Raw genomic sequence first — 19,425 nt, 5'->3', positions numbered from 1 at the left:
TCTATGAGGCCACCATCACCTTTATACCAAAACCAGACAAAGATACTACAAAAAAAGAAAATTACAGACCAATATCACTGATGAATATAGATGCAAAAATCCTCAACAAAATATTAGCAAACAGAATCCAACAACACATTAAAAGGATCATACACCATGATCAAGTGGGATTTATCCCAGGGATGCAAGGATTCTTCAATATATGCAAATCAATCAATGTGACACACCATATTAAGAAACTGAAGAATAAAAACCATATGATCATCTCAATAGATGCAGAAAAAGCTTTTGACAAAATTCAACACCCATTTATGATAAAAATTCTCCAGAAAGTGGGCATAGAGGGAACCTACCTCAGTATAATTAAGGCCATATATGACAAACTCATAGCAAACATCATTCTCAATGGTGAAAAACTGAAAGCATTTCCTCTAAGATCAGGAATAAGACAAGGATGTCCACTCTCACTGCTATTATTCAACATAGTTTTGGAAGGCCTAGCCTCAGCAATCAGAGAAGAAAAAGAAATAAAAGGAATACAAATTGGAAAAGAAGAAGTAAAACTGTCACTGTTTGCAGATGATATGACACTATACATAGAGAATCCTAAAGATGCCAACAGAAAACTACTAGGGCTAATCAATGAATTTGGTAAAGTTTCAGGATACAAAATTAATGCACAGAAATCTCTTGCATTCCTATACACTAATGATGAAAAATATGAAAGAGAAATTCAGGAAACACTCCCATTTACCATTGCAACAAAAAGAATAAAATACCTAGGAATAAACCTACCAAGGGAGACAAAAGACCTGTATGCAGAAAACTATAAGGCACTGATGAAAGAAATTAAAGATGATACCAACAGATGGAGAGATATACCATGTTATTGGATTGGAAGAATTAATATTGTGAAAATGACTCTACTACCCAAAGCAATCTACAGATTCAATGCAATCCCTATCAAATTACCAATGGCATTTTTTATGGAACTAGAACAAAAAATCTTAAAATTTGTATGGAGACACAAAAGACCCTAAATAGCCAAAGCAGTCTTGAGGGGAAAAAAACGGAGCTGGAGGAATCAGACTCCCTGACTTCAGACTATACTACAAAGCTACAGTAATCAAGACAATATGGTGCTGGCACAAAAACAGAGACATAGATCAATGGAACAAGACAGAAAGCCCAGAGGTAAACCCACACACCTATGGTCAACTAATCTATGACAAAGGAGGCAAGTATATACAATGGAGAAGAGACAGTCTCTTCAATAAGTGATGCTGGGAAAACTGGACAGCTACATGTAAAAGAATGAAATTAGAACACTCCCTAACACCATACACAAGAATAAACTCAAAATGGATTAGTGACCTAAATGTAAGACCAGACACTGTAAAACTCTTAGAGGAAAACATAGGAAGCACACTCTTTGACATAAATCATAGCAAGATCTTTTCTGATCCACCTCCTAGAGTAATGGAAATAAAAACAAAAATAAACAAATGGGACCTAATGAAACTTAAAAACTTTTGCACAGCAAAGGAAACCATAAACAAGATGAAAAGATAACCCTTAGAATGGGAAAAAATATTTACAAATGAATCAATGGACAAAGGATTAATCTCCAAAATATATAAACAGCTCATGCAGCTCAATATTAAAAAAGCAAACAACCCAATCCAAAAATGGGCAGAAGACCTAAATAGACATTTCTCCAAAGAAGATATACAGATGGCCAAGAAGCACATGAAAAGCTGCTCAACATCACTAATTATTAGAGAAATGCAAATCAAAACCACAATGAGGTATCACCTCACACCAGTTAGAATGGGCTTCATCAGAAAATCTACAAACAACAAATGCTGGAGAGGGTATGGAGAAAAGAGAACCCTCAATGTAAATTGATACAGCCACTATGGAGAACAGTATGGAGGTTCCTTAAAAAACTAAAAATAGAATTACCATATGATCCAGCAATCCCACTACTCGGCCTATACCCAGAGAAAACCAAAATTCAAAAAGACACATGCACCACAATGTTCATTGCAGCACTATTTACAATAGCCAGGTCATGGAAGCAACCTAAATGCCCACTGACAGATGAATGGATAAAGAAAATGTGGTACATATATACAATGCAATATTACTCAGCCATAGAAAGGAACGAAACTGGGTCATTTGTTGAGACGTGGATGGATCTAGGGACTGTCATACAGAGTAAAGTAAGTCAGAAAGAGAAAAACAAATATTGTATATTAACGCATATATGTGGAAACTAGAAAAATGGTACAGATGAAACAGTTTGCAGGGCAGAAATTGAGACACAGATGTAGAGAACAAACGTATGGACACCAATGGTGGAAAGCTGCAGGGGTGTGGGGGTGGTGGTGTGAATTGGGTGATTGGGATTGACGTGTATACAGCGATGTGTATAAAATTGATGACTAATAAGAACCTGTTGTATAAAAAGATAGAGAAAACCTATTTATTAAGTTTATAGACGTGTGTAATTTTAAAAAAAAAAACACTACTGTTACCTTGGGAAAAAAAGACTATACATTTTCCTGTAAGCACTGCTTTAGTCACATCCAAGTTTTGCTATGTAATATTTTTATTATCATTCTGTTTAACTTATTTTCTAACTCCAATTGTGATTTGTTTTTTGGGGTGTTACTTAGAAGTAGTGTATTTCATAACTTCTAGTCACTTTTTCGTTACTGATTTGTAGCTTAACTACAAGTCAACAAACACACTTCGTATAATTTTAATACTTTGAAATTTGTTAAAATTTGCCTTATAGCACAATATGGTCAGTTTTAAAAATGTTCCAACTGTGCTTGAAAATAATTTGTAATTTAAAGTTTTGGAGTATAGTGACTATATATCTGCTTGTTGAATCAAATTTGCTGCTTACATTATTTAAGTTTTTTATATCCTTACTAACTTTTTTTGGGGGGGGGGTGTCTACTGGTTCTGAAAGCGGTATCCTCTATCAGTGAATGACAGCAGTATGCTAAATCTCCTATTATTATATTGAATTTGTCTATTTTTTCCTTGTAGCTCTGTTGCTCTATATAATTTGAAGTTAAGTGCATACAAATTTAAAACTTCCTGGTAAATTGAAAAAAATTTATGGCATGGCATGAAAATAATTACCAATTCCTGGTCAACAACTTTTAAAATGTCTCAGCATCATACTGAGATATGTAAGTGTGAAATGGTATGGTGTCTGGAATTTGTTCCATAACACACTAAAAAAAATAAGATGAAGCAAGTTGGAAAATTTTTTTACCATTATTGCAAGTCGGTGATGGATATTTGGTATCCCTTGGGTTCTTTTTACTCTTTGTCTATGTTTGAAAATTTTCATAAGCACAAAAATGGCTCAGGGGCTTCCCTGGTGGCGCAGTGGTTAAGAATCTGCCTGCCACTGCAGGGGACATGGGTTCAAACCCTGGTCCGGGAAGATCCCACATGCCACGGAGAAACTAATCCTCTGTGCCACGACTACTGAGCCTGTGCTCTAGAGCCTGTAAGCCACAGCTACTGAAGCCCGCGCACCTAGAGCCCATGCTCTGCAACAAGAGAAGCCACCACAATGAGAAGTCCACGCACCGCAATGAAGCATAGCCCCCGCTTGCCACAACTAGAGAAAGCCCATGTGCAGCAACAAAGACCCAACGTAGCCAAAAATGAAATAAACTAAGTAATTAAAAAAAAAAAAAGCAAGGTCCTACTCTATAGCCCAGGGAACTATATTCAATATCCTGTGATAAACCCATAATGGAAAAGAATATGAAAAAGAATTTGTATATATGTATAACTGAATTACTTTGCTGTACAGCAGAAATTAACACAATATTGTAAATCAACTGTACTTCAACAAAATAAATTTTTTTAAAAGGCTCAGATTATAATTAAAATATTATTATCAACATTTCCCATATTTCATTCCTTATGGGTACATTTCCTTTTCAGGTACAAATATTCCATACTGAAAATTCTATATTCAACAACTTCAGTATTTTTTTTCCATTTAGTATAGCATATTTTGTATTAAATGCAAAAGGAAGTAGCACAAGAAGAATCTAAAGGTGGAAAAAATTCAGAAGACAGAATTTCAAATGGTATACAGAAGGTAAAGCTAGAAACTACAAATAAGGAACAAACGTTTCTTGGACAATGCTGTTTCCAGACAGCTGCCTTTCAAAATACTACTCTATTTACTCACTGGACATTACCAAAGCTATCAGAACAGGTAACTCCTGTTATTTTTCCTATCTATATATCACTTTATTAATCATTTATATATAGCCCTTTGATAGATACACATATCACAGGAAATCTCATCCGTTAAAAAAAATTATAACCTTAACAGTACCTAAACTTAAACCTTGAATTTAAGATAGATCCCAAGTAATATTTTTCTTTTTAGTGAATCCAGTTGTTTTATTATTTCATACTATAATTAAGATTTAAGATACATTAAGTGATAACTCTAAAATTTGTAATAGAACTAATATATAAGACAGGACGGATGGTAAAAAAATATTCTTATTTAACCAATTTATTAAAAACAGTTGTCATCATTTTATTAAAGGAAGCATTAAGAATAAGTATCCCACCATTTCTTCCAATATTTTTGACAAGCTAATTAATTCTAAAAGAAATGTATTCAATATTACTAAAGAAAGTATCATTTTGATTGAAAGAACTTCAGAAACAATGCAGTTAAATAGTATAAATAATTAAGAGAAAAGTGATCAAAACAATCTTTGTCAGCAAGAACCTATTCTGTGAAGAATCATTCACAGAATGATGTACACTTATTACAGGTAAGAAGATCAGCAGACTCCTACGAGCCCAGGACATAAGGATCACGCTGTAAGTAAAAGCTATTTACAATGGAAATTTTCCATTTTATCTATAAAGCATTAATAGATAACAATATATTTACTAACTTTTTGAGCACTTAGTATGTGCCAAGTACTATATGAAATATTTTATAATTTATTTAAAAAATTTTTTGTAACAGTCATGTAAGATAGATCTTTAAAGATAATTAAAGAGAGAGAGAGAGAATGAGAGAGAATAGAGACAGAAAGATAAAGAGAAAAGGGACAGGTTAAGTAGCCTAGTCTAAGTTCATGCAACAGAAAGTGATAAAGTCAAAATTCAAATCCAAACCTAGTGACAACCAGCCTGTACTCTTACTACTCTGCCACGCTGTGTCTCTAGAATACCTGAATGTTTATGTTGAAAGAGTTCAGACCTTCACATACTGCTGAAGGTAGTGATTATGTCAGGAAAACTACTGTAATAAATAAATCAACACTGTACATGTTACAAACTGATTGTCAAGTTGTACCCTGCTGACATTTCATATTGTAATACTGAAAGAAATGTTGAAAAGTAATTTGCCTATAAAAGGTACCTCTTCTATATCAATCTTTTATATAAACTTACTAGAATGTAAAGATGCCTCTTGGCTTCCTTGGCCATGATTAATTTTTTAGTCTCAGTACGTTTTAGTTGCATTTATTTACTATTTTTTAACATTAAATTTACTGAGGTATGATTCATATAGAATGCATTTTTAAAAAGCTGTTAAATCCCAAAGGAGCATTTCAAAATCTAGTATTTCTTTAAGCAGCATTTTCCATACAGTTTATGGCAGAGCTGAGCACAAAGAAGATATTCAGTAAGTTTTGCTGATCAGCTGAAAAAAAAAAAACCCATTGCTTTAATGAAATATCTTCCCTCAGATAGAGACATCATGATTTCTAAAATAAAATATTCTTAGTGAATAGAAAAATATAGAAGAAAAAGATAGCTGGTCTGTGAATGTAATTTCAGTTCTGTTAAATGTTCAGCAGATGTGTTTTTCATTTGTTGAATAAATTTTTAGATTGAAAAAATTCTATCGCCTATTGCATTTTATCTTAGCTCAGTGAAGTTCAGGTACTACATTGAAATTGAGGGTAAGAACGTTTCATATTTGCTTTCTTTAACAACTTTAAAGAAAGAAACAGAAAATATGCAATTAAATGAAAATAATTTAAATGAGAAGGAAAAAAGACAATGCATCTATAATGGATGGATGGGGATTTATTCACAGATTGCAAAGTAAAAAAGAAAGAAAGAAATAAGCAAAAGCAGGCTCAAAGTTAGAAAGATGTTCACAAGGGCAAGTATGGTAGTTGTTGCAAAATACAATGTTCTTAGATTAGCAGATAATGTTCTTTTGGTTTTTTAGAATAGCTGGAGATACCTGTCTTTTGCGAGAGATTCTGAAAGAGTTAACTCACAGAATACCTTTTATAATTTTTAACAAGCCAGAGATCGTGGACAAAGAATGATGATGTACAAGCCATCTTCCTTTGCCAGTCCAAAGCACATAAAATATTCCAAAATCAGTCCCAGATTTTATTGTTTTGTCTTCTAGACACACAGGAAGAGACTGTCTGTATTACAGGTATTGTTGACACAAACTCATACTAGACTCAGGCTGTATGAATATTCTGTATCAGGTCTTTTCTATTTGTGAATGGAATATAAAAACTATGTGAAACAGTAGTTGAAATCTGTAAGAACAGTGGATGAGGAAAACTCAAAATCCAGAATGTTATGAAACAATAACGATAACATATTTGGAACAAGAGTAAGAGTAAAAATATTGACCTATTACTTGAAGAAGGGAGTGTAAGGAAATCAAAGGAGGGTAAACAACTCAATTATGCTTTCATCCTTTCTACTAAGGAGAAAAATTCACAGATGGGAAAGTACAGAAAAGCTTCATTAAAAAGGCACCAAATGTGAAAGACCCTAGTTTCTGAGTTTAAGCCTCAGTTCCATCAAATTACACAGAAATGACCTGGAGATGCGATCACAGTACTAGTCAAATGACATCCAGCTAACACAGCACATACCTAGAGAAAGTATTTTAGTTCCACACTTCATTCTCAAAGAACCACCACAAAAATGTCTTTATAACACCGACAGTTTTGAACACTAGATATATCTCTAAAATATCATGAGTGGAAAGAGTACAAGAGGATTGAAAATGACAAAGATCCCAATTATTAGGAAGATTCTTGAAACCATAGACTAATAAGCCTGATGTGTGTCCTAGCCAAATTCTGTAAGAGAGAATTGGATAGGCAGGAACACTAAAAAAAACAACAACACAGAAGTAATCATAGACACCACTGTAGTTTACTGAAGAAGACAGCGTGTTGAACTGTTACATTCCTCCTTTCGACAGTTATAAAGATATCAGTGAGATAATTTTTTAGTAAAGTCTAATGATGTTTTTTGTATGAAGTAGGAAAGTGCTTGCTGATCACTAGTAAATTAAATGTATGGTTGGCTGAAAAACTGTACCCACAAATTGTTAATCAATAAAAGTCAACTACATGTGCTCTAGGAGCTATTTCTTTGTATTTGTCCTGCTTTGTGAGAATATCAACAACTTGGATGAAAACAGGGAAATGTGTATGTCTCTCATGATGGATTTTTATAGCACAATTGTAGAGAAGAAAAGATTCAGAATTCCTGGACAAGTGACTTAACTACCCCCCAAGTTAATGAAACAATACATTTTATTTATTTTGAGATGAAGAATGAATAAGGGCTACATCAAAGTAATGCATGATATTTGTTCATGAGAAGGACAGGTGGCAAAAGTTAATCCAAAATTCAATACAAACCAACTCTGTGATGTGAAAACAGATAATGCAGTCTTAAATTGTGTTCATCCACTGGCTGTATCCTTGGGAGCTTAACAGTTACACTATCTATTACACTGATTAAAGTCAAACATAGTGCATTGCATTCCATCTGAAGCACCATATTCTGTAAAGCACATCATCTAATTAGAATACATAGTAAAATGAAATCAGGTTGGTGATGGATCTAGAGACTCTTCTATGTAAGGAAAACAAAAGGAATCAACAATATTTAATGAGCAGAAGTGAGATCAAAAGAGAGAACATGAAATAGATAATAGGTGAAACTGGCATTATGTGGGCATGAGTGTGCGTGTGTGTGCGGCTACAGATATCATGACTAGGACTAGTGAGTCAAATTTATGGATAAGTATATTTTCAGCACATAAGGAAAGACTTTCTCACAATGAAACCTGTCTAGTTCTGGAACAGGTTGCTTTGTAAAGTAATAAACTTGCCCTCGGTGGAAGTGTTCAGAGGGTGGCCGGCCACCCGTCTGGGATATAATGTGCAGAATTCCTAAGTAGATAGGTGGATGGATAAAAGGATACCTGGGGGCTTCCCTGGTGGCGCAGTGGTTGAGAGTCCGCCTGCCGATGCAGGGGACATGGGTTCGTGCCCCAGTCCGGGAAGATCCCACATGCCGCGGAGCAGCTGGGCCAGTGAGCCATGGCCGCTGAGCCTGCGCTTCCGGAGCCTGTGCTCCGCAATGGGAGAGGCCACGACAGTGAGAGGTCCGCGTACCGCAAAAAAAAAAAAAAAAAAAAAAAAGGATACCTGGAGTTGTTTTTAGAACTCTCAGATTTTAATAAGGGACAGAACAGCAGAAGAAAAGTCTGTGTCTTATTCTTTGTACACCCAGGGCCCACTAGGGAATGAGGAACATGGTAGGACTTCCATAAATGTTGCACCAAATTGATAATAAATAGAGAAGCTATAAACAGTAGTACAAACAAAACACATACGAGAAAGAAATGAATAAGAAATGAAAGGAAATAGAAAGTAGATCATTTTATCTAATCAAATGTTTGTTCTGTGTAATAAAAGTTGCATGTAATTCTTAGGCCAAGTGACATTTACCAAGACGCTTGAAGAAATTCTCCTCTTCGTCTCTCCCGTTTTCCATTCCACTCCCTGGTCCACCTTCAGAAAGCTTTACAGCACTGGTGAATTTGACCTGAGAAAAAAAAGGATGGTAGTCAGATAACTCAATTCAGAGGAAATTCTTTGTGTTTATACTAACCTTTACCTTGAAAAATAAGTTGTTTAGAATATAAAGGTCACTTCATTTCTTTTGGCTTCCACATCTGGTTAGCTAGTCTGTATAGTTTATTCCCATGTGCCAAAAAAGACATCACTTATAACTATAATTTGAGAGCCTTGGTCATAGATTGAAAGTAAAATAATCAGGCACTATGAAAATAATTTAGTGAGCAATTGAGATATTCTTAGAGTTTAATTCTGATAAAGTCCAAACTCAAATTTACGAACAAGTCATATTCATCCTTTACAAACAACACCACAACTGAGAATCAGATGAAAGTAAAAGATAGCCAAATAGAAGATTTCAAATCTCTATGAAAGAACCAGTATAAATGAATTTATAATGTGTACTATAACTAAAGTGCAATAACATGTTTTTTTGGTAACACTTAAAATGTGTTTGTTTACAGCAAAGCAAGGAAGCTATGGACCCCACAGACCCTCAAATACTTGGCCAAATTTTAGTAAAAAGAATATGAAGGAGGAATTATAAATATATCTTCTAAATGTCTTATAAGGTTGCTATAATCTTTTTATAACTCCAAAATATTACTTTAAAAAGAGATAGAAGAAAACTGGTTTTAGTGAGATTCAAAGAAGAAAGAGTATAAGCAAATAATTTGTATATAAAGAAATGTAACTCCTATTACATGCTGAGAATTACAGCAACCAGGCCATGACTCAGCCACAGGGAAGACTCTTATCAGAGATGGATTTCACTAAGAATCACGACCTTTTCCAAACTGCATGCTACTCCAATTCTTAACAGAAGAAGCACTTAGTGGGAAAAATCATCCTGAGCTTCTTAATCCTTTTCAAAGGGGAGAAAGGTTCAGATGGTAGGAAAAGTAGGGAAGGAAAATATATGGGGTGTGTGTGTGTGTGTGTGTGTGTGTAAAAGAAATCACTATACAATTATGTGTCCTTGCATAGGAGCTTGAGATGTTAGGATTTAATACATGTATTAAAAGTAGCTGGGGGCTTCCCTGGTGGCGCAGTGGTTGAGAGTCCGCCTGCTGATGCAGGGGACACGGGTTCGTGCCCCGGTCTGGGAAGATCCCACATGCTGCAGAGCGGCTGGGTCCGTGAGCCATGGCCGCTGAGCCTGTGCGTCCAGAGCCTGTGCTCTGCAACGGGAGAGGCCACAACAGTGAGAGGCCCGCGTATCGCCAAAAGAACAAAACAAAAAAAACAAAGAAAAAAAGTAGCTGGGAATTAATACCTATATACCTCTCTATATCTGCATTATAGTTTTTTGTCACTTTTTTCCTTTCTATGATTGCCTCATACTAAGACATCTTAGTTTCCATAGTTCACTTAAGTCTCCAAAACTTACTTACCTTGAAGAGAATTTCTTCAGCTCCTCCTTATTTGGCCCCTCCAGGTGTTTAGCAGTTCCCAGCCCTGACATTTTTCTATCAGTGACTCCAACACTCTCTTACGTAAGTAATGTCCTGTTTACCTTGGAGCTTTGCCTGATGAAAGAGAGGCGGTCCACAGAGCTGATGTCCAGGAGGTCCTCCACACCATCTGCCAGGCCTGAGAGGGAGGATCGTTTCAGCCAATTTCCTAGTTAATAATTCAAAAAAAATTAGACCATTATAGCATTTTCTCCCAAATGGATTAAACAAAAAAGTTGGCATGTGCCCAACAAGCAATGAAAGTTACATGACTTGATGTAAATAAAAGTGAAAACAAATTGTCTTCGAAATGTACATGCTTTGAATAAAAACATTCAGTGTTGGACTATAAAATTACATGACTAAATCAGAACAAAAAGAACCCAGGCCTCTTGCATGATTAAAACCGTAATCCATACAGTTCTCTTTGACAACTTTCACATCTTCCATTAAGTCCTGTTGATTTTACCTCCTAAGTATCTTTCAAATATGTCTACTTCTCTCCAACTACACGGTCACCACCCAGTCCAACCTACCATTACTTATACCTGGAGCACAAGGGCAGCTTTCTATCTGGTCCCCCATATCCACTCATGCTCCCTCCAATGTGTTTTCCATGCAGTGATCTTTTAGAAAAAAAGTTTACCTGCTCATGTTATCCCCCTGTTCAACATCCCACCTCGGCTCTGTAGGGCTGTAGGATGAAGAGACAACCTGACCTGCAAGGCCCACACGCTCTGGTCCCTATGGCTTCACCATAGTCATGCAGCCACTCTTGTCTCAGTTCTTCCATGTCCCTCCCTCCTAATACCTTTGCACATTGTACTGCTACCACCTGGAATGCTCTCCTTCCTCCTTCTCCCAAGTACCCTGCAGATCTTAATATCTCTTCCTTCAGGAAGCCTTCCCTGATTCCTGCCTCTCCTCCCCCTCATTTAGGTTAGGTCTCATCCTTGCATGCTTTTAGGGCACTACATATACTTCCCTCATAAAACTGATAGTTTGGGGACTTCCCTGGTGGCACAGTGGTTAAAGAATTGTCTGCCAGTGCAGGGGACACAGGTTCGATCCCTGGCCTAGGAAGATCCCACATGCCGCAGAGCAACTAAGCCCATGCGCCGCAACCACTAAGCCTGTGCTGTAGGGCCCGGTGCCACAACTACTGAGCCCGCATGCTGCAACTACTGAAGCCCATGCGCCCAGAGCCCATGCTCCACAACAGGAGAAGCCACCGCAGTGAGAAGCCTGAGCACTGCAACGAAGACCCAATGCAACCAAAAAATAAAATTCGTAGTTTGCAACTCTGTTTAGTTGTATGATTATCTGCTTTAGTGATTGTCACCCCTAATAGATTGTAAATTCAGCAAAGTCAGGCATTGTGAAATTCTGCTCACCATTTAATCCCTGAATCCTAGCACAGTGTTTGCACACCATAGAAGCTCATAGGAAAGGTTTGAGAAATATCTGCTGAAAAAAATGAATGAATGAATGAGTAAATGAAGGAGTCAGCCTAGGCTTTGTGACTTGAAAACTTTCCCTTTCTCGACCTTCCCACAAGTTGCTCTGTTTTGATTGTGAGTTGGTTTGAGGACATGGCAGGGAATAAGAGAATCCATAAGATAAATACAGACATACTTTTACCTATGGGGAGTTTAAGCTTCTTTCGGAGGGAAATTCTACGTGACCGAGAGCGGGTGCGCCGGTCAGAGGTGGTCCCCGAGTGAGCAGTGGTGCATTCTGAAGTGTCCTGCTCAGACTGGCTGCTGGTGTCACTCGCCGCACTCTGGGATTTGAACATCTTGCGCCAGAAATCTTTCCGCCCCATGTTGCCCCCTTGCATTTGTTCATCGCTGAAAGCAAGCAGAGGAGAGGGTTAAACGTCTGAACACATGTGAAATTCTCTTACATTTCTTTCAACCTCCTGCCAATGACACTGTGGCAAATCGTGCAGGATGATCTTTGATGGGCTGGGATTTAGGAAGAGGCAGAGTGGGAGTGGAAGGAAGGAGATCAAGCTTGACTATCTGAGCTCTTCTTGATAATAGCCATGTCTCAGCTGTCAAGTTGAGGAAATCATTTTTTTCAGCCATGATATAAGACTAAATATTACTGCAGGTAGTCGTCTGCGAGTGTGAGTCATAAAAGCTGAAGCACTTACAGTGTCAGTAAATATTTAACTTTTTATATTTTTAAGTTCCCTGGGGGTGTGCAGTACCGTATCTTATTCCCCACCCCTACCCCAGGACAGTATAATTCTTGGCCCTAAATAAACTCACAAAAATACTTGAACGAATGAATAAGTAAAATGCAATCAGCACACCCAGGGGATGCATCATTCCACAATTTTTCAGTAAGTAATTTTCATAGTGCCTGATTATTTAGCTTTCTTAAGTCAAAGAAACTTAAGGTTTAAAAGTAAAAAAGGGCTTCCCTGGCGGCGCAGTGGTTGGGAGTCCGCCTGCTGATGCAGGGGACATGGGTTCGTGCCCCGGTCCGGGAAGATCCCACATACCGCAGAGCAGCTGGGCCCGTGAACCATGGACACTGAGCCTTCGCGTCTGGAGCCTGTGCTCCGCAACGGGAGAGGCCACAACAGTGAGAGGCCCGCATACCGCAAAAAAGAAAAAAAAAAAAAGTAAAACAAAAAATTAGCCTGACTCAATAAGACAAATGGGAACATCTCCAAAGGGATTTTTCACTAGGGCATTCCACAAGAGGAAAAAGACAAGTGGCCAATGGTATGCAGAGTTTAATCTCACTAGGAATTTTAAAAAAAGGCCAGTTGAAATGAGATCCCTATTTTCACTCATTAAATAGGCAAAGATTAAGGTGGGGTGGGCTGGGAGGGGAAGAAAGCAATGATACTATCATACTGCCATGATGAGAGAATGAGTCAACTTTTCTAGAGGGTAATTTTGTAAGATGTTATCCAAAGGCTATGTCTACACCCATGACAAAGAACTTCAATTTCCAGGAAGTTATCCCAAGGAAATGATGGGACAATATACTAAGATGTAGATACTAAGTATCTACTTAGTATCTAAGATGTAGATACTAAGAAGGTCAAATGCTCACTGAGGCTTCTGGGTCAATGTTAAAAATTGGAAATAATCTAAATGTTTACCTCTAGGGAAACAGCTGAATAAATTATGCGACTTCCATATGATGGCATCCTCTGTAGTCATTAAAATCCTATTTTCAGAAGACTAGTGATATGGGGAATGTTGATGATATATTGCAAAGTTAAAAGGCACTGATAAAATGGAATAAGCAGGATATCACCAGGTTAATAAAAAAAGTACACGTGTATGTGTCTTTGTGTAAGCTCGTGTGTACACATGCTCAAACATGTTCCCAACATAATACACCAAAAGTTTACTGTGGTTATATCTAATTGAAGGTATTTAAACATTTTTTTCTCTATGCTTTTCTGTGTTTTCCACATTTGGCAACTTGAAGAACACGTATTATTATACTTTAGTAATTTGGAAAGAAAAGGTTATGGAGAATACTCTAGTAACATGTAATGAAATTTTTTTTGGGGGGGGTTTGGGTAACGGTCTGTTTATAAGCTTTGGGGTTAAATCTGGGATCTACCTAAAATTTGACAGTACTGTGTAAAGCAGTCATTTTCTTGGGATATTTACACGGGGATGCAGATTTTTTATCTCAAAATCTCATTAGAGTACTAAATACCTTTAATTATTATTTTAATTCAGGACATTCTGTTTATCAAATATGGTGTGAATTTAAATCAGTGTTTTAGAATTTGACTTCCTTGTTATTTTTATCAAACAATCACAGTGCTTGAAGCATTTCTTACCTTTGGGAAATGTGCAACACAGTGATGAGTATATGACTACGTGGCCTGAGCGGGGAAATATCCAGGGAGACTATAATTGATCAGCTTTACAATAAAATGCTGCATCAGCGTCGTTCAATGCGTGTGTGTCAATCATGAGTTTCAGAGATGTGGGCTTATAAAACTGCTTTTAATATTACCCCGTTAACGTGATTTTTATTTAAAAGGGAAAAAGGAGAAGCAAAGGGTATGAGGGGCGTAGGGGGAAGAGAAAGTTCTCTGTCTTCTGGCAGAGAAGCCATAATCACCCACCCACCTTTCTCCGGTGCTAAACAGAGGACATGTGGTGTGCTCATCTCCTGGGCCCACTTGGACCAGGGAAAAGTCCCATGTTTGACATTCTATGACATCCCTCCAAGTGGAAATTTTTATGTAGAGGCATATTAATACATGTATCTTCATTCAAGGGAAAGAACAGACCTGTGCTAAATGCTGAGAAATCAGGTGGTGTTTACAGAACACTACAGAGAAAGAATCTTTTGCAATCTAGAAAACTAAATCACCTAGCAAGGTAGACAGTTTTATGTTTAAATCTAGTTTACCTATTAAATCATTCTTATTATTCAGATTAGCTTAATAGTTATTAGTGTTATTTTGGGAAAAGTCCTCTCTCCTTTTTTGGACAGATTCTGTATGTAAGGACTTTTAACTAGTCTTGTGGTTGGCTATTCAGCTACAGACAGACCTTTGCCTTTCACATTAATTTTTTTTCCCTTAGAGCTTATGTTTGGATGTTTACTATGTCCTTAAAGATGTCCTGAAAGGAAAAACTAAACCTCGGTTTTGAGAATGGAAATTAAAGGAGACAAAGGCTACATGGTAATTTGGCAAGTGTATTGTTTCATTGACTGTCATTCATTCATTCTTAAAATTAAGTGCCTACAATGGGCCAAGCCCCATCTAGGCATTGGGTCTGTAATGGTAAGTGAAAACTCATGAGGTCCCTGCACCCATGGGGTTGATTTACCTTCTCCTTACTTTTCTCCACCCATTTTAGGGGCAGTTTCTAAGAGTTTGAAGGCCTACAAAAACTGCAGGCTTTTTGTTCCTTAAAGGTTTTGTTTGTTTGTTGTGGATTACCAAGGTCCTATTTCATGACGGTGATTTCCTTGACTATAGAGAGGGCATATTATAAAATCTGGACTATCCTGCAGAATTTCTGGAAGGATAATCATTTAATACTAAATCAGGGTTTAGGGAAGTAGAAATGGTATACCTAAAACGATGATATTTTAAATATCGATCACACCACTTGTGGGTAAATAGGTCTCAAAAGAAGAATGAATACAGGTGAGCCTTGCACAGAACTAGACTGTATATTTGGTGTCTACAGTAATCCTCACATTTTCTGAGGGCACTATTTTCATGATGCTTTTGATTTTGTTATTATGAAAAGTAGAGGGCTTCCCTGGTGGCGCAGTGGTTGAGAGTCCGCCTGCCGATGCAGGGGATGCGGGTTCGTGCCCTGGTCCGGGAAGATCCCACATGCCGCGGAGCGGCTGGGCCCGTGAGCCATGGCCGCTAAGCCTGCGCGTCTGGAGCCTGTGCTCCGCAGCAGGAAAGGCCACAGCAGTGAGAGGCCCGCGTACCGCAAAAAAAAAAAAAAGAAAAGAAAAGTAGAGATAAACTGATATCAGAGGGCATTGGAAAGGATCTCAGGAGAGAACCAAGGTGTAAAGGAGAAGAGTCGATGTTTCAGCTAACGCTGGACAGGAGAGTAGATTATTTTACTTATTTTTGGAAAAGCTTCATTGATTACATTGACAGTCGTAAGTGATTTTAAGCAAGAAAGTGGATGCCATCCCCAGCCCACCTGATACACATGCTATTTTTCAAGATTAATCTGTAGGATTGTGCATGAAAGGCAGAAGTGGGGTAGAGACTGGCAATGGGAAAGGCAGTGAGGGAGGCTTCCTGGAAGCACGAGGTTGGTTATTTGTGATTTGGGCCCGTAGAGATTAGTGGCTTTGGGAGTGAAAAATAAAGGGCAGAAGGAGAAGTTCAACAGAAATGAAAAACAAACAAACAGCAACTTGGAAAACAGAATTTCTTCCAGTGGGAAGTGCTCAATCCACTCCATGGGAGACAAAACCAATGCTACTTACTGCTCTGGAGTCTGTGAGGGGCGACCGGACATGAAGCTGCGACATTCCTCAGGTGCAGAGGTCACCTGGCCTTTATCCACAATGCTTCCTGCCTCTGACCTGTGCAAATTGTACATTCCACCAATCACAACATAGCAGGACACCACCTCCCAATACTTCATATACTTCATAAAGCAAAACACTTTGTTACAGACAACTTAAATGCCCTGCAAACCCTATACCATCATGAGTCTACGTCGGTATGGAACATATCCTACCATTTGAGTCATGACCTAGCTACCTTATTGCCTAAGGATACCACCATCATTGCAGACAGAGCCATTAACTACTGGCAGGATTTTAAGATTAGGTATTTCTTTTAATCTTTGTAAGTGGCAATTCTTATATAATAGGCATACAATAAATTCGTATTTATTAAGAGAAAAAATAATTGGGCATTGCTCAGCAATTTTTCTTTTGCCATGTTAAAAATATTACTTGCTGAACAGGATGATACGGTATCAGTAATTGCTTTTCCTTTCTGGATAAGAATGTAAGTTAGCTATAGAAGGGACCAAAACACAGATAACATTTTACCATGTAATTAAGAGCTATGAAGTGTGGTTCAAGTGTATGAAAGTTTGGGATCAACTGAGCTCTGATTCATACAAAGGCAGCATTTATTTGACAGTAAACTCATTCCTTTTCTAATCTGTTGCTGGGCCACCACCAGTGATATCACTCGTACAAAAAATTATAGTCCCCCCATCACTGTACTGGAGTTACACACCATGTAGGAACCACACGGACAGTACAACAGAAGATTATATTCTACAGACATAGGCAAACCCTCATATTCAGAGAGCTCAAGCTTCCAACCTTTTACCACCTCCAGGCTTAGATTCTGGTTCATTTTCCTCCACCTTTTTCCCTGGTGCCAACTTCTCAGCACTATCAAGCAAAGCACTGAGGGCCACTCTCCTGAAGACATTCCCATGGGCCTCTTTGATAAACTGGACCAGCTGACGGATGTCACAATACAGCCCCTGTTTGGAGGCCAGAAAGAAAGTGCGGGGAAAGATAGCTGTGATTGAATAGTGTCCACAGAAAGAGGGGTAGAAGGTAATTCCTTGGATTTAGATGAGCATTGGAATCATAAGAAGAAAACATATTACTAGAGTGAAACCAACGGTATCCTGTCCCTCCATTGTTCCTATGGTAACATTACCAAGAACCTTGCCCATCATCCTTAGTATGAAAAAAGATGGTTACCATGCTTCATATTCAGAAAGTTGGCTGTATCATTAGAAAGACATCAATTTACACTTTTAACCACTGGATTCCCAAGCTTTTAATTTTCTCTCTTAATTGTGACTTCTGAAGAGATGCCTGCAAAAAAAAGGCAATCAGAATTTTGTCTAGACTAGAGATTTCAGTCTCTGTTCAGCTTCTCCAAATTTTCTGCATCACTGTGATAAAATATGCTAAGTCCTCTAGATACTTCCAACAGAGCCTGATATTCAAGGATGATCCATTTTGCTTCACAGATTTAACAAATAACATGTATGTTGTAGTCCATTTGAACATGAGCTTGACTATGGACTTAAGATGATACAGGGCTGTTAAAACCAACATATTAGTGATTCAACTTTTAATGCATTCAACTTTTAACTTTTAAAGATATTAAGCTTTGCATTCAGCATTTCCCCCACTCTCTTCTCTCTTTAAGAAGGTAGTTACTGGGCTTCCCTGGTGGCGCAGTGGTTGAGAGTCCGCCTGCCAATGCAGGGGACACGGGTTCATGCCCTGGTCCGGGAAGATCCCACAAGATCCCACGTGCCGCGGAGCGGCTGGGCCCGTGAGCGATGGCCGCTGAGCCTGCGTGTCTGGAGCCTGTGCTCCGCAACGGGAGAGGCCACGACAGTGAGAGGCCCGTGTACCGCAAAAAAAAAAAAAAAAAAAAAAAAAAGGTAGTTACTTATATTCTTCGTCTTAGGAAAAGTTCATGACAAAGCAGAACACAGAAGCCTACAAAACACTTATCTTATAACCCTTTTGTGTTTCAAAACCTAAGACCACTGGGACAATTATGCCTATGATGTTTAGAAAAGCAGAAGGAAGAACTACTAAGGAAAACATAGAATGTCCTTTGGATCCTGTGGGCAGCAAGGTCCTATGCTCTCACTCTGCAATTTGGTGGCTCTTCCATGGAAGGCAAGGCCCCAGAAAGCAAGGGTTCCAAACTCACCAGAGAGCCCATCCCCAAGCAGCAGAGAGTACTACGTGAACTAATAGGCATGACTGATGATTGAAACCCACGGAGCCTCACCAGGCGTTGGGTCCTACCTAAGACTTGGGGATCTTTGCACTACTCTGTGAGGTGGGGAGACCCATGAATGACTGAGGTTCAACTTCCAGCCATTCTGGTGGAATGGGGGTCCAAAGCCAAACTTAAGTTGATTTAAAGAAAATTAAGAAATATAGTATCTCTTCTATACACGAGTTTGTAGGTTAAGACTTATAAGAGCTTGCATATACTATAATCAACTTGTCAAATTACTTCTTGCCATGACCAAACTGAATGCATGGATGGTACCCAAGTTATTCACAAACTCCAAGAACCTTGCTAGGATGGCTTCAACAATCAGCAAAATTAAATTCCTTTTCATTTGGGGTTTTGTTCTGTTTATCTCAAGTTAAGTGAATACATAGTTTCAGTGGTTTAGAGTAGCTTAAGACCATTTCTTTGATTTAGGTAGATTAGCAGATAGTGTCTATATGTGTAAATGGGCTGATTTCTGCATAGGAGTCATTGTATCTAACAGATCGGTAAGACAGAGAAATGCTTCTTTATTCCTCGGAGAGACCTGAATTCATCTAGTCATATCAGATGTCTCAGTCTTCATCCACATTTTACTATCCCAAACCACAATCTCCTTAGTAGCAATTAAACACTAACCTTTTATAGCCTGGCTCTCTGTACCTGTGGCTTCAGTGGTTTAATTAACAGTCTTTGTCTTTTTGAAGAGTAGCTAAAAGATTACAGTGTTCGATAAAAGAAGACAAAACCCATTTCAGCAGCATAT

General features: G+C 38.1%; 1 protein-coding gene across 8 annotated transcripts in view; it reads right to left on the bottom strand.

Annotated features, from left to right (window-relative positions):
• Positions 1-19,425, bottom strand: part of UNC80 (unc-80 homolog, NALCN channel complex subunit) — a 242,990-nt gene that overhangs the window by 163,447 nt on the left and 60,118 nt on the right. For 6 of the 8 annotated variants that reach the window (XM_049712089.1, XM_049712087.1, XM_049712088.1 and 3 more), the window contains exons 17-21: positions 17,219-17,385; positions 16,361-16,459; positions 12,029-12,243; positions 10,456-10,562; positions 8,811-8,907 (exon numbers count right to left, since the gene is read on the bottom strand). In XM_049712089.1, the coding sequence (XP_049568046.1) occupies positions 8,811-8,907; positions 10,456-10,562; positions 12,029-12,243; positions 16,361-16,459; positions 17,219-17,385 (685 nt within the window). The remainder of the gene's footprint in view (positions 1-8,810; positions 8,908-10,455; positions 10,563-12,028; positions 12,244-16,360; positions 16,460-17,218; positions 17,386-19,425) is intronic. The other 2 variants (XM_033428394.2, XM_049712090.1) reach the window with 1 other exon arrangement.

This window comes from Orcinus orca, chromosome 7, assembly GCF_937001465.1.
Source record: "Orcinus orca chromosome 7, mOrcOrc1.1, whole genome shotgun sequence".
NCBI lineage: Eukaryota > Metazoa > Chordata > Mammalia > Artiodactyla > Delphinidae > Orcinus > Orcinus orca.
This window is presented reverse-complemented; position numbering and strand designations above follow the sequence as displayed.